Source organism: Caretta caretta, chromosome 13, assembly GCF_965140235.1.
Source record: "Caretta caretta isolate rCarCar2 chromosome 13, rCarCar1.hap1, whole genome shotgun sequence".
Classification (NCBI taxonomy): domain Eukaryota; kingdom Metazoa; phylum Chordata; order Testudines; family Cheloniidae; genus Caretta; species Caretta caretta.
Genome location: NC_134218.1, coordinates 7,413,101 through 7,424,968, shown reverse-complemented (window position 1 = coordinate 7,424,968; position 11,868 = coordinate 7,413,101). Strand labels below are relative to the sequence as shown.

The window sequence follows — 11,868 nt, the reverse complement described above, 5'->3', positions numbered from 1 at the left end:
CCAGTTGTGGGTGTTAGTTTTTCACATGTAGAGGAGGAGGAAGAAGAGTGTTTTACCAAGTTCTCACTTGTGAGGCTGTTTTGAGGAACTTGCAGGCTGTTGCACATCTGAAAAAGTCTTGATGGGGAGGGATCTGCAGCTTCTTTATGGGTAATCTACTGCATTTTAAACTTGGTTCTGGTCTCGCTGATCCAGTGAGATCTGTCCTAATTCATTCCTTTTCATGGTTCCTTTCCTTATAAACACACACAAACTTTACCCCTCTCTTTCTCATTCAGCTCTCCCAAGCATACAACTTCTGCATCAGCAGTCCTCTCTAACATAACTGTGCATAACTAGGAACCCTCCAGAAGCAACTGTCTAGAGGATAGGAAGCCTGGCACCTATGCCTGTCTTCTATAAGTGTTCTTTCTAATGGACTTGAAATTAGTATTTCTTTTTCCTAGTTGCCATGAAGACAGGAATATTATCTCTTTACTTCTCACTTGTGGCATGGTAAATTTAACTTGCAAAATAAGTGTGTGTAATTAATGTATACAAAATTTTTATGCAGATGCTGACTGATGCTGCATAATAATCTTTACTGCTCCATGGGAAGGGAAAAGGAAGGATTGTCTTCTGGTTCAGGAAGACCTGGCTTCATTTCCCAGACTATCACAGGCTTTTGGGGCAGGTTGCTTTTCTCTGTGTGCCTCCGTTCCACACCTGTAAAATGGGGATAATGCTTTCCTCCATCCTGGGTTGTTGTGAAGATAAATGTTTGTGTTTGGAAGGTGCTCACTTATGATAGTGGAAACTGAAGCCATACCTAGATAAATGCCACTTTCTATGGCTGTCGCTCTAGATTATTATAAGGTACCATTCCTGTCAATTGACTTTTAAGGTAATTAGCATCAGCTATTACAGGAATGGGCATAATAGAATATATATTTTACACACAGAAACCATTTTAAAAGCAGAAATCAGTTCTGGTTCTGTTCAATATCTTCATCAATGATCGGTGGTGGGCAAGCTGCAGCCCATCAGGGTAATCCACTGGTGGGCTGTGAGACAGTTTGTTTACATTGACCATCCGCAAGCACGCCCACCCGCAGCTCCCAGTGGTCGGGAATGGCGAACTGTCACACGCTAAACACAAGTGAATAGTGTAACACTGCTGCAAAAAGGACATTCTGGGATATATTAGCAGGAGTATTGTAAGCAAGACATGAGAAGTAATTCTTCCGCTTTACCCCATGCTGATTGGACCTCAACTGGAGTATTGTGTCCAATTCTGGGTGCCACATTTCAGGAAAGATGTGGACAAATTGGTGGAAGTCCAGAGAAGAGCAACAAAAATTATGAAAGGTCTAGAAAACTTCCTATGAAGGAAGGATGAAAAAATGGTTTGTTTAGTCTGGAGAAGAGAAGACTGAGGGGGGACATATGTTTTCAAGCACATAAAAGGTTACAAGGAAGAGGGAGGTAAATGTTCTCTAACTTCATGGGCTGGGACACGAAGCAATGGGCTTCAGTTGCAGCAATGGCAGTTTAGGTTGGACATTAGGAAAAACTTCCTGTCAAGTTAGTGAAGCCCTGGAATAAATTGCTTATGGAGGTGGCTCAGCATCGGTGCTCGTATAAGCTTGGAGGTGTATTAACTCCCTGTGGGTTCCCTCCATAGCTACAAGGTCATTCAGCCCATAGTTGTACCTTAAGCACTATCCCCCCACAAGCACCATGGAGCAAGGGGAGAGGTTAGAGTCCTTGGAGCTGTGCAACAGAGGTGACCATCCAGGTGGCCTCTTGACAACTCCAGATGAGCTTATGGCAAGGTGTGTATGAACCACACCTTAAATAAATGCTGAAGCAGGTGTATAGCGTGGCAGCTTACCTAATCAGTGTATTGCACTGGGAGCACAGCCCCTTGCTGCCTATTCATTTCCCGAATGGAGATTATGATTTGATGGAACAATGAAAACAACATTTTTGCTATAGTTTGTTGGGTTGGGGGGGATACCATCTCTATTTGTAATAATAAGCACAGATTTCCCCCCCCCCCCCCACCATCCGCACTAGAGCCAAATGTCACTGTATGTTTGTATCTTTCTTTTCTGGGGTAACAGAGCAAGTAGTCATGCTAGGAGACTAGTGCATTCTTGTGGGGGGCAGGGGTGGAGAGAAAAGCCATGAATCCACTTTCTGAGATCTGCACGATCGCGGCTTTTGAAGAAGTTTGCATTCCCCACCTCTAGGTCCCCAGCTCCCTCCTCTGTGCTTTCTACCAACTTTCTGGTAGGCAGATGAAATAAGGAGAGGTGGGCAGGCTCTTGCATTCTGCACCAGGAACACACACACCCTTCTCATTCCAAAAGGGGAAAGAGCTAGAGTGCAGTTGCATCATAATAAGCAACTCTGACCCCTCGATCGCAATGAGTGTCTTTCCCCAGTGCATCTCTACTTCCCGACTTTCACAGACTGTCCCCTTCTTTGGATGAAATCATCTTGAATTAATACGTAAAGGGAAACATGGAGCCGATTGTAAGCCTTGCTAATGTTTTCACATCTCAGATAACCTACTTTTGGATTGTTGTCATCTTCTCAGTGTCACATGCCTGTAGTAAAAATATTTCAAAGGCAAGTTTTATTTTAATCTTTTCAGCTTTCTGTGGCTTTCTCAGGGTTTCTCCTACATTCCTCTTCTTTGCTCTTCTCGTCACTATGCCGGCTCTCTTCAATGTCACATACAGTGCACGCGCACACAAAAATCAACCAGATGCTCTTGAGTATCCAAGAAAAAGCACAGGTGGTGAACACAAATCTGGAGCTGATAAAGCATTTCATGAAGCAAAGATACTAGCCCTATTCTCTGCACTGACCTCGTGCCTTTATAGGGATCTCTGCATTTATTCCACAGAAATAAAAATCCACAAACATTAAGTCTTCATTTTTGTTACCTTCCATCCATCAAGTACTAAGTTGGTAGTGAATTGTGAACTACTTTTCACTGGCCTAGATGAGACCAAAGTAACGTCTGTGTCTTGGGATGGTGGATTTTAATTTTGTCTCTTTAGGGTTATCTGTCTGAGTGACAATTTAGCTAAGGCAAGTCCAGCCTTTCCTCTCTTAAAAAGGTTCCCTCCCTGTTTGCTGTTGGCTTGAGCTGTCTGTCGGTGTGGTGAATGTGTGCCTCCTTTCATAACTGAATGTGCCACTCTGCAGTTTGGCCCCCCTCCTCCTTTCCCCACCTTCCCCCCCTGAAACCTGGTCTCTCTCTGAGCTCAGCCCCTCTCGCCTGTCTGTGCTTCTGAGCTCTGCCCCCTCCAGCTGGAGACTCAGGTTTATCTGGAGACGGAGGGGCTCATTTGGGAGCTGAGATCTGAGCGGTGAAGGAGAGATCCATTGGAACCAGGAGAAGAGAAGGACTAGTTTCACTAAAGAGCTGAAGAGAGGCAGAGCGTGGAGACCATGGCTGGATTCTCAGCTCTTGGGCTGCTCTTTCTTTTTCAACTAGTAGCCACATCCTCAGCTCAGGTAAGAATGTGCCTTTACTTGTAATGGCCAAAAATCCCAGCTACTGATGGAAAAAATACATAAAGATCAGAGGGTCTCAAAGCAGCAGGATTAAATGTGCACCATATGACAGCAGGCCAGATTATTGCTGTTCATTTAAAATTGAAAGTTTAATGTCTAAAACTGAGAGAGTATATTCCTTGCTAGGTGCCTAGTGGTGAGAGCAGAAGTGTTTACTGTTAGGGGTTTAGTTCATGTCCTGTGATTATGGAAATTGCCACTCCAACTTTTGTGTAAAAGAATTGTCCTAATAGTTTGGTTTATAGCCATGCTGGAAAAGCCTCAGGAAAAGGAGAAGAAAACGGTGATTTGGGAAAAAATATTTTTGTTTTACTAGAAAGGACAAAGTTGCCCACTAAATAAAAATCCCCAGTGCTCCACCTCTTCATCCCATTCAGGGTTTTTCTTCCTCCTCCTCCCCCCGCCAGTTGATCTGTTTTTGAGACATGTTTAGGAACAAACACATTTAATCCTTATTCATTCAGGTGAAGCTACATGTATTCGTGGCAAATGTCCCTGTAGTGGTGTTAACTTTCCAATGTGTATTGCTCAGGAAAATTCTCTGGGGGAGGATTTTTCATTGCATTAATGAAGGAATTTTTGCAGCTTGGCTCAGGAATTCTGAGCTGACCCTCAACTGCTGTGAGCAGAACTAGTTCCACAATGAAACCTTTGTTCCCTGAAGCTGCATTGCAGGTACTCTCTGGAGCTCTTTCCACAAAGCAGACCTTTATAGGATCCCCACTTCTCCCACACCCCTAAGAGCTAAACCTCCACACACTGTCTAGCTCAGATGGGCAATTACTCAAGTCTCATCCCTTTAGCTGTGCCTTCCTTCATACTTTCCCCTGAAGACATTATGTACCTCCATCTCTTCTGCCGACTGGTAGTATACGGAATGTGAATGTCACTTTTAATAGCAACCGCATGCACAGATTACTCTAATTTAGCTTTTCCTTTTCTCTGTGTCTACTCTGAAAGATGAGTTGGGGGGGGGACCAACTCCTGTTAAAATGACTCAATTCGCTCCCCCGAGGGATTGTGCCTGTTTCTAAACTAAGTGACTAGGAACAGTTTCAGAGCCACTCGTGAAGCATGGGCAGATATGATTCACTGTAAGCTTCCCATTCAATCAACCGCCCCTTCTGAACGGGGATGGATTGGGTCTCACGTAAGCACCAAGGATGTGCTCAGATTCTTAGCAAATAAGCCTGGAAAGATCCTTGCTCCCTCTAAGCCTGTCATGGACAGAGAAGTGGCAGAGCAAGGGGGAGCTGGAGTCGTGCTGTGATCTGTGACCTACTGTGTGTGTTTTTTCTTCCGTTCTCTCTCCCCATCCCTCCCAGAGAGCAGGACCACGAGGCCCTCCTGGACCACGAGGACTCCCTGGACCACCTGGCAAGGAAGGCATAGATGTGAGTGCTGAGCAGCAGGCGGCAGGCTGAGCTGGGGGAGGGAGATGGGGTGGAGCAAGGGGAGGGTACATTTCAGAGAGGAATTCTTCTAGTCCTCCTATTGTCCAGAGAGAAGCTCCAGGCATTTGCGCAGCACTTCAGAGGGACCAAATGAACAGCCCATGTGCCGTAGGCAAGGAAACTGCAGAGGCTGAGTTATGTCTGGAGGTGCTGCGTGCCTAGGAGTTGCTCAGTGCCTTGCAGGATCAAGCCCTCAGTGCCAAGTGGGAGTTTATGACAAAGCTGGTGTGTACAACAAGGATTTGTTAATCTTCTGGGCATTCTGCAACGCTTTCTCTCTGGTATCTGCATAGGATGCAGGTTAAAGGGTGGAGGACAGTGGTGGGTTTAGCGCAGCAGTTACTGTACCGGGTGTTCTTATTGCACGCTCAGCGCAATACTGTGTATTTTATACTGTTAGACAATTCTATGTTTTAAAACGTGTCAAGCACCTGGCTCTCCGGAGAGGCCCTAGAAAGCTGAATTAAATACATCATGCTGGATGGTGATCTCACTCACGCTGGCTTGACACCACTATAGCTACACTGTCTTCAATGGAATTACCCTGGATTTACACCACTCTGATGGAGATCAGAATCTGGCCTATTGATTCCACTTGGAATTTAAATGTCCCTAGTTTGTAGCAAGAGGCAAATTAAATCTATGGGAATACTTCTGTGGTGGTTAATTCCTTATTATTAACCCTTCCCCAAGACTGCAGGGTCAGCATCTCAGCTACGGCAGAATTTAGTGAAGGAAAAAATCTTGTCCTATTTCTTTTAGTTGAAATTTTAGCTGAAATGAAATGAAATTTATACCCACTGGATAAAGACAGTCTTGTCTTCCACATCTATCATAGTGGATTAAAATCATTTCAGGTGATCTCAAGGAAACTATTAATATCTCAAAAACTAAGGATCAGATTCTGATCCCTTCATTCATGTTGACTAGCATCTTACTCCTTGAGCTACTCATGGTGTAATTTTGCGACTGGAGTCAGAGTGTCAGCATGGGGCCTTAAAAGCAGCCTTTCAAAATTATATTCCCCCCCCCCTCCCCCCATGCAAGTCTGTTTATTTTGGATGAGAAAGCTTAAAAAAAAAGGTTTATTCCTTCGCATCCTGTTACGGTTGAACAAGTAGATTTTGTGCCTATGATTATAATTTTTTATGACCATTTTGCAAGGCTGGCCCCAGTGAAAACCTCATTGTTTTGCAGCCATTTCCCTCCAAGTGTTCGCTAGACTAAGGGAAACCATTATCCTAAATAATCTTATCCTAGTTTTTAATAATGAATGGTTTAGAGAAGGTAGGTCGGTAGAACTTCTATCTAAAGTTTTGTAATAGAAGAACAAGGCAATTTAAAATGAAAGATAGCAAAGGAAGTTCTTTTCCACGCAATTAGCCTGCAGAACCAATTGCCACAAGTTATCATTGCATGCCAGAGCTTAGCAGGATTCAGAAAAGGATTGGATATTTCTATGGGTAACGACAAAATCCAGAGTGATGATAATAAGGATTAAAAGAAGACCAAGAATTTTAGGAGAGGTATAAACCTGCTGCTTCAGTTCATAGACCATCATCTAACTAATGGGGTTCAGACAGAAACTTTTCCTGGAAGCAGGCTGTTCTGTTACTGCTTTCCGCTGGGTTTCTTTCATCTTCCTCTGAAGCAGGTGTTACTGGCTGCTGTCAGAGACCTGATACTGGGCTAGATGGATGACTGGTCTGATCCAGTATGGCAATTCCTACGTTCCAAATACAGGGGGGTTCCCTCTAAACAATTTCCCACATAAACAGAAGTTAGTCTCCTTTGATTTTAATAATCCAAAGATACCATAGAATCATAGAAATATAGGTCTGGAAGGAACATCAGGAGGTCATCTATTCCGGGCCCCCAAAGCTGAGGCAGGAATTCAGTAGATCTAGTCCATCCCTGACAGATATGTTTCCAACCTGCTCTTAAAAACAACCAGATTCCCTAGGTAACCTGTTCCAGTGCTTAAGTCATTATAATTAGAAAGTTTTCTCTAATAGCTAACCTAAATCTTCCTTGCTGAAGATTAAGCCAATTATTTCTTATTCTTCTGCTGGCTGACGTGGAGAACAACTGATAGCCACCTTTAAAACAGCCTTTTACATATTTGAAGAGGGTTATCAGGTCCCCCGACCTCCGTCGTCTTTTCTCTTGACTAAACATGCCCAATTTTTTTTCAACCTTTGTTTTCTAAGTTCTTGTAATTTTTGTGGCTCTTTTCTAGATGCTCTCCAATTTGTCCACATCATGTCACAATGCAGGCAAATCAGTGTCGTCAAAGTGCGGGAGTCTGCTTAGATAGATGTTTTTGAAGATGTCAGTTGTTCTAAAACGAAAAGAAATAAAATGCTGTTCCTCACCCTACATGGACTGGGTTTCCCTTCAAGGAACCAAAGGCCATGCTTTCAAATGTGGCCTGTAATTCTAGGAAACCTCTGTTCTGGGTTCCACCCTGAGACGCCCCTGGCCCGAGTGCTCACAACTCCGACCAAAGTCAGCGGGAGCTGCAGATGGTCAGCACTTCTGAGGCATCGGGTTCAGTGTGTCTCAGGTGGGAGACCCAGAAATGGAGACATCCCCAACTAATGGCCAGTCATGAAAACTTGGCCCTCGTTATCCAACGTGGGCCTGATCCGGCAAAGCTCTGAGCACCGGTTGCACATTTTTAGGGGCTTGTCGAAGGCAATAAACTTGGAGGGCACTTGGCACCTTGCAGGATGAGGCCAGGTAATAATAATGAGTAATTAATCAGCTGAAGCTAGTCTTGATAGATCATAATATTAGACTGAGTTAAATCTAGGGGGAGCCAAACCCTGCGGTCCTAGTTCATGGCTTGCAGAGGGAGGTTGGTGAGAGTTTTGACCATGTAAGGAATGCAGGATTTCTCTCATAGGCTGCCCTTAACTGAATGAAACAAGGATGCAGCAGGAGCAAAAAAAAGGGAAACATGCTGTCATGTATTAATAAATGAGAAATGCTCATCAGTCATTCAGGGTCAGAGCCTCATACCATCCCACCCATTGAGTCTGCCAGGAATCCCATTGACTCAGAGCATCAGGGTCAAGATTTCTGTGGTTAGCATCGAGTGCACCAGCATGGTTTAAGGAGGAGTACCGCTTGCCAGGGTTCTCTTAGAAGACGTTGTGAGGTGTGTAGTCCCACATGGCTGTGCCTTTTTATAGCCGTGAATATAGAGGAACCTATTGAAGGTGTGTCCGAAATCTAGGCTGGTTTTTCTTTCATGAAAGAGTAGCTGTGTAAATGCCAGTACTGTAAAGAAATAATTTCTTATTTTTTTTATACCAGTGAGATCATTTTTAAAGGAATGCTCTGAACTTTTCTTGAGCATTTTAAGATTTCCTCATGTTGTTTTTTCCTGTTGTTTTCTAAAACCATCCTGGCCACGTTCAGTGCATAGATGGCTTTAGAGAGATGTCTGTGCAGAATTACTAAAGAGCATTTGTGGCCAGATGTACACTGCAGAAGTGTGCAGCAACTGCTTAATATAGGCCTCAAACAATGAACAGTACATAACATGCAACTAAATTATTCAGGCCACCTCTGGATAAACCTCAAATGAACCCTACGCTCTTGGCACCCTTTCCAAAAGCTCCTTGCTTCACTTCTGCCTCTCACTTTCAATCCCATCGAAGTCTCCTATAATTATCTTCTTTAAAACACTGCATGTTCCATGATCTGTAACAAGGTAATTGCTTAGCTCCCAAGAATACAAAGAGTGTGTTGTGATTGAAGCAGTCACCGAAGAGTGGCTCTGAATTATTTCCAGCATGCAATTGTTGCAAAGCCATTGTCAGTTCTCTAACAGACATTTCCCCTCTGGTGTGACTTTAATACAGAGTGGCTGAGACTAAGTAAACGGACTTCCATCTCATATAAAACCGGGGAGAACTATTCCATTACTGACAGCAACTGATTCTAATTCACTAAGAAGGATGACCACGATTTGCCCCCAGAGGTATAAATGCTGATCACGGTTCTGATTCTGACTGGGTCATGCTAGCACAGACCTCAGTGCTCAGGCAGAATTCCCCTGAAATCAAATGGGGACCCCCAAAGGGGATCACGGTAGCAGATCCCAACATGTGATCAGGTCATAAGACAGGAGAACTGTTCCTGAGTGGCTTTCTCTAATGCTATGATCTATCTTGCTGCCATGTATCACTATCACAGAGGCCTGTAGGGAAGGGGGCAGGGTGATGGTGATAATCTAGGGGAGCGTATAAAACATTGCTGTTCATTCTGTTATTCAAAACCTGCCATCCCAACATAACTTCCCCCCTCATTTTCATTATAAAAGCTCTTCCCCAGATTGGCTAAGGGCCCCTATCTGTGGCATATTGCTGAGGCCATTCCATTGCAGCCCTTTGCTCAGAAAGTCAGAGCACAGTGACTCTCTCTATCTTCTGACCCTCCAAGCTGTGTGTTCTCGCAACAACCGTGCAACATGCAAATCCCTGCACTCTGACTGACACAGGGCAGCCGGTCCAAGCGCAGGGATTTGCATAGGAACATTATGGTTGCAGACATAGTAAACATAGAGTCGTTTCTCAAATGCTTCCACCTTGGTTACTGTCTTCACAACTTCCCCTACCCAAAATGCCCACTGTAAAGATGGCCACCGCTAACCCTACTCAGTAGCAACTCCTGTGTTTCCACATCTCCTCCTAAGGAAGATTGCAGCTCTCACCTCCCCCCACAAGTGTAATTAACAAGAAAAATTAATTAAAAAGGCAATGTAAGTTTATTTATTTAATGCCTGCTCCATTCCAGCCATAGGCCCCCTCCCCAGCCATCTCTTTGCCCTGGAACTTACTTTACCCAGGATACACCTTGTACTTCTTAAACCTGGAGTATCCTGAAACAATCTCTAGGTAGCCTTCTGGAGGGGAATGACCCACAGGTCTCTTTGATCATGGTCACTGAAAGGTTGTTTAAAAAACAGAAGCAGAAACTTTGTTGGGAAAGTAAATCCTGCCTTAAATTGTTTTCTGAAGAATTTTTCCCAAGTAGACATCACTGGTTTCTAGGTAAAGTTGGGGAGAAAAAGGTTAATATTCTCGCTGCTTCCGGGTGACTGGGGATTCTCTTTCCAAAAGAAAAATTCCTTGGTGGTGTCATAACTGGTTCTATGCCACCCGTTTCTGGCCCCCACTCCAGCGTGGGTGCAGGTGGGACTGTCGCGAGAAATGCTGTGCTCCCGTGACCACAAGGCTGCTCTAAATTTTATGCCGGGATGGCTGGCTCCTCTAGTAGAAAAGAAGCAGGTAGCCATCCATGCCCCCTCCCCAGAGCACAGCTCAGGAGATCTGAGACACGAACTCATGGGCATAACAGGCAACACGTTTTCTTAAATTATTAAGAAACATTGCAATATAGACTGTTTTATCTCCTGTCACAGATACATAACACTTCCTGCACAGATTACTATAATTAGGCCATCTTCTTTGCAATTTTTTATGTTAAAATAGCTAGTGGGGTGAAGGAAATGCAATAGCAGGTTTTTAGGATAAAGAAAATCTTATTTTTCTCTTCATTTCAGCTACATTAATTAAATGCTAGGCTTGTCTGCAGCAGTTGATCGTTCTGTTTTAGGTACTGAGATGGGCCCCATTGCACCTCGCAATTTGTAATGCATTTATCCTCATAAGAGGGAGGTCCTTTTATCCCCATGTTGCAGACAGAGGCACAGCAAGACCAAGGGTCTGCTCAAGGAAGATGGTGGGAGAGCAGGGGATTGAGCCCTGGGATTCCCAAACCACTGGGTCATCGTATCCTCATGGTGTGTAGAGAAGATGAGCATTCCTCCCAAGGAAATGAAATAAAGCTCAGACAGTTCCCATTCCTTCATATTGCTTGGTCCATGGCCTACGCTAATCTTTAAACAATATTTATATGCAGCATAGTGTTGGGTGTGGGAAGGCGTGGTCCAGCAACCGTAGTTGAGGTGACTCCTTTGTTGTACAGGCTATAACTCAAAGTCCAGTTTGGAGATTTTTTGTCACCTTTGTGCCTGGTTGTCAATGCCGTAATTTTAACCTGGCTCACCAGCAACACTGAAAATAGCAGCATTGCCTCATGGTGCAATGTTATCAGTAGGCAGCTACCTTACTTTTGCAATTGAATTGGGAGGGATGGAAATCAGTTGTTTTTCGCTTGTGCCTTCTCCACCCTCCCAAGATTAACCCTAAAAACAGAGCCCTTGAATATATTCCATTCAGACACATGTAGTCTGTCTCACCACTGGTTTATGGTCACATGTTCCCCTGAGAGTGTCACAAATCCTCAGGATGTCCTCTTGTGTCCGGTTTTGCATTTGGATCACCAGCTCAACAGAATGATGTGTAAAAGCTTCCGTGGCCAGACGGCTTCCTCTTTGCTTTACCTCTGAGGAAGCTCAGAGTGTAAATTATTCCTGGAAGGGTCTGGGATAAATTATGCTGTTTGAGCAGAATTCAGAATCATAGACTCATAGGACTGGAAGGGACCTCAACAAGTCATCCAGTTCAGTCCTCTGCACTCATGGCAGGACTAAGCATTATCTAGACCATCCCTGGTAGGTGTTTGTCTAACCTGCTCTTAAAAATCTCCAATGATGGAGATTCCACAACCTCCCTAGGCAATTTATTCCAGTGCTTAACACCCAGATAGTTAGGGAGTTTTTCCTAATGTCCAACCTAAACTGTTCTTCCTGCAATTTAAGCCCATTGCTTCTTATCCTATCCTCAGAGGTTAATGAGAACAATTTACCTCCCTCCTCTTCATAACAACCTTCTATGTACTTGAAAACTGTTTATCATGAATTAAA

The 11,868-nt window shown here is 44.1% G+C and overlaps 1 protein-coding gene across 1 annotated transcript in view; it reads left to right on the top strand.

Moving 5' to 3' along the window:
* The first annotated feature begins 2,980 nt into the window (after positions 1 to 2,980).
* Positions 2,981 to 11,868, top strand: part of COL9A3 (collagen type IX alpha 3 chain) — a 70,581-nt gene continuing 61,693 nt past the window's right edge. The window contains exons 1-2 of the mRNA XM_048820859.2: positions 2,981 to 3,513; positions 4,899 to 4,967. Of these exons, the coding sequence (XP_048676816.1) occupies positions 3,448 to 3,513; positions 4,899 to 4,967 (135 nt within the window). The 5' untranslated portion in view covers positions 2,981 to 3,447. The remainder of the gene's footprint in view (positions 3,514 to 4,898; positions 4,968 to 11,868) is intronic.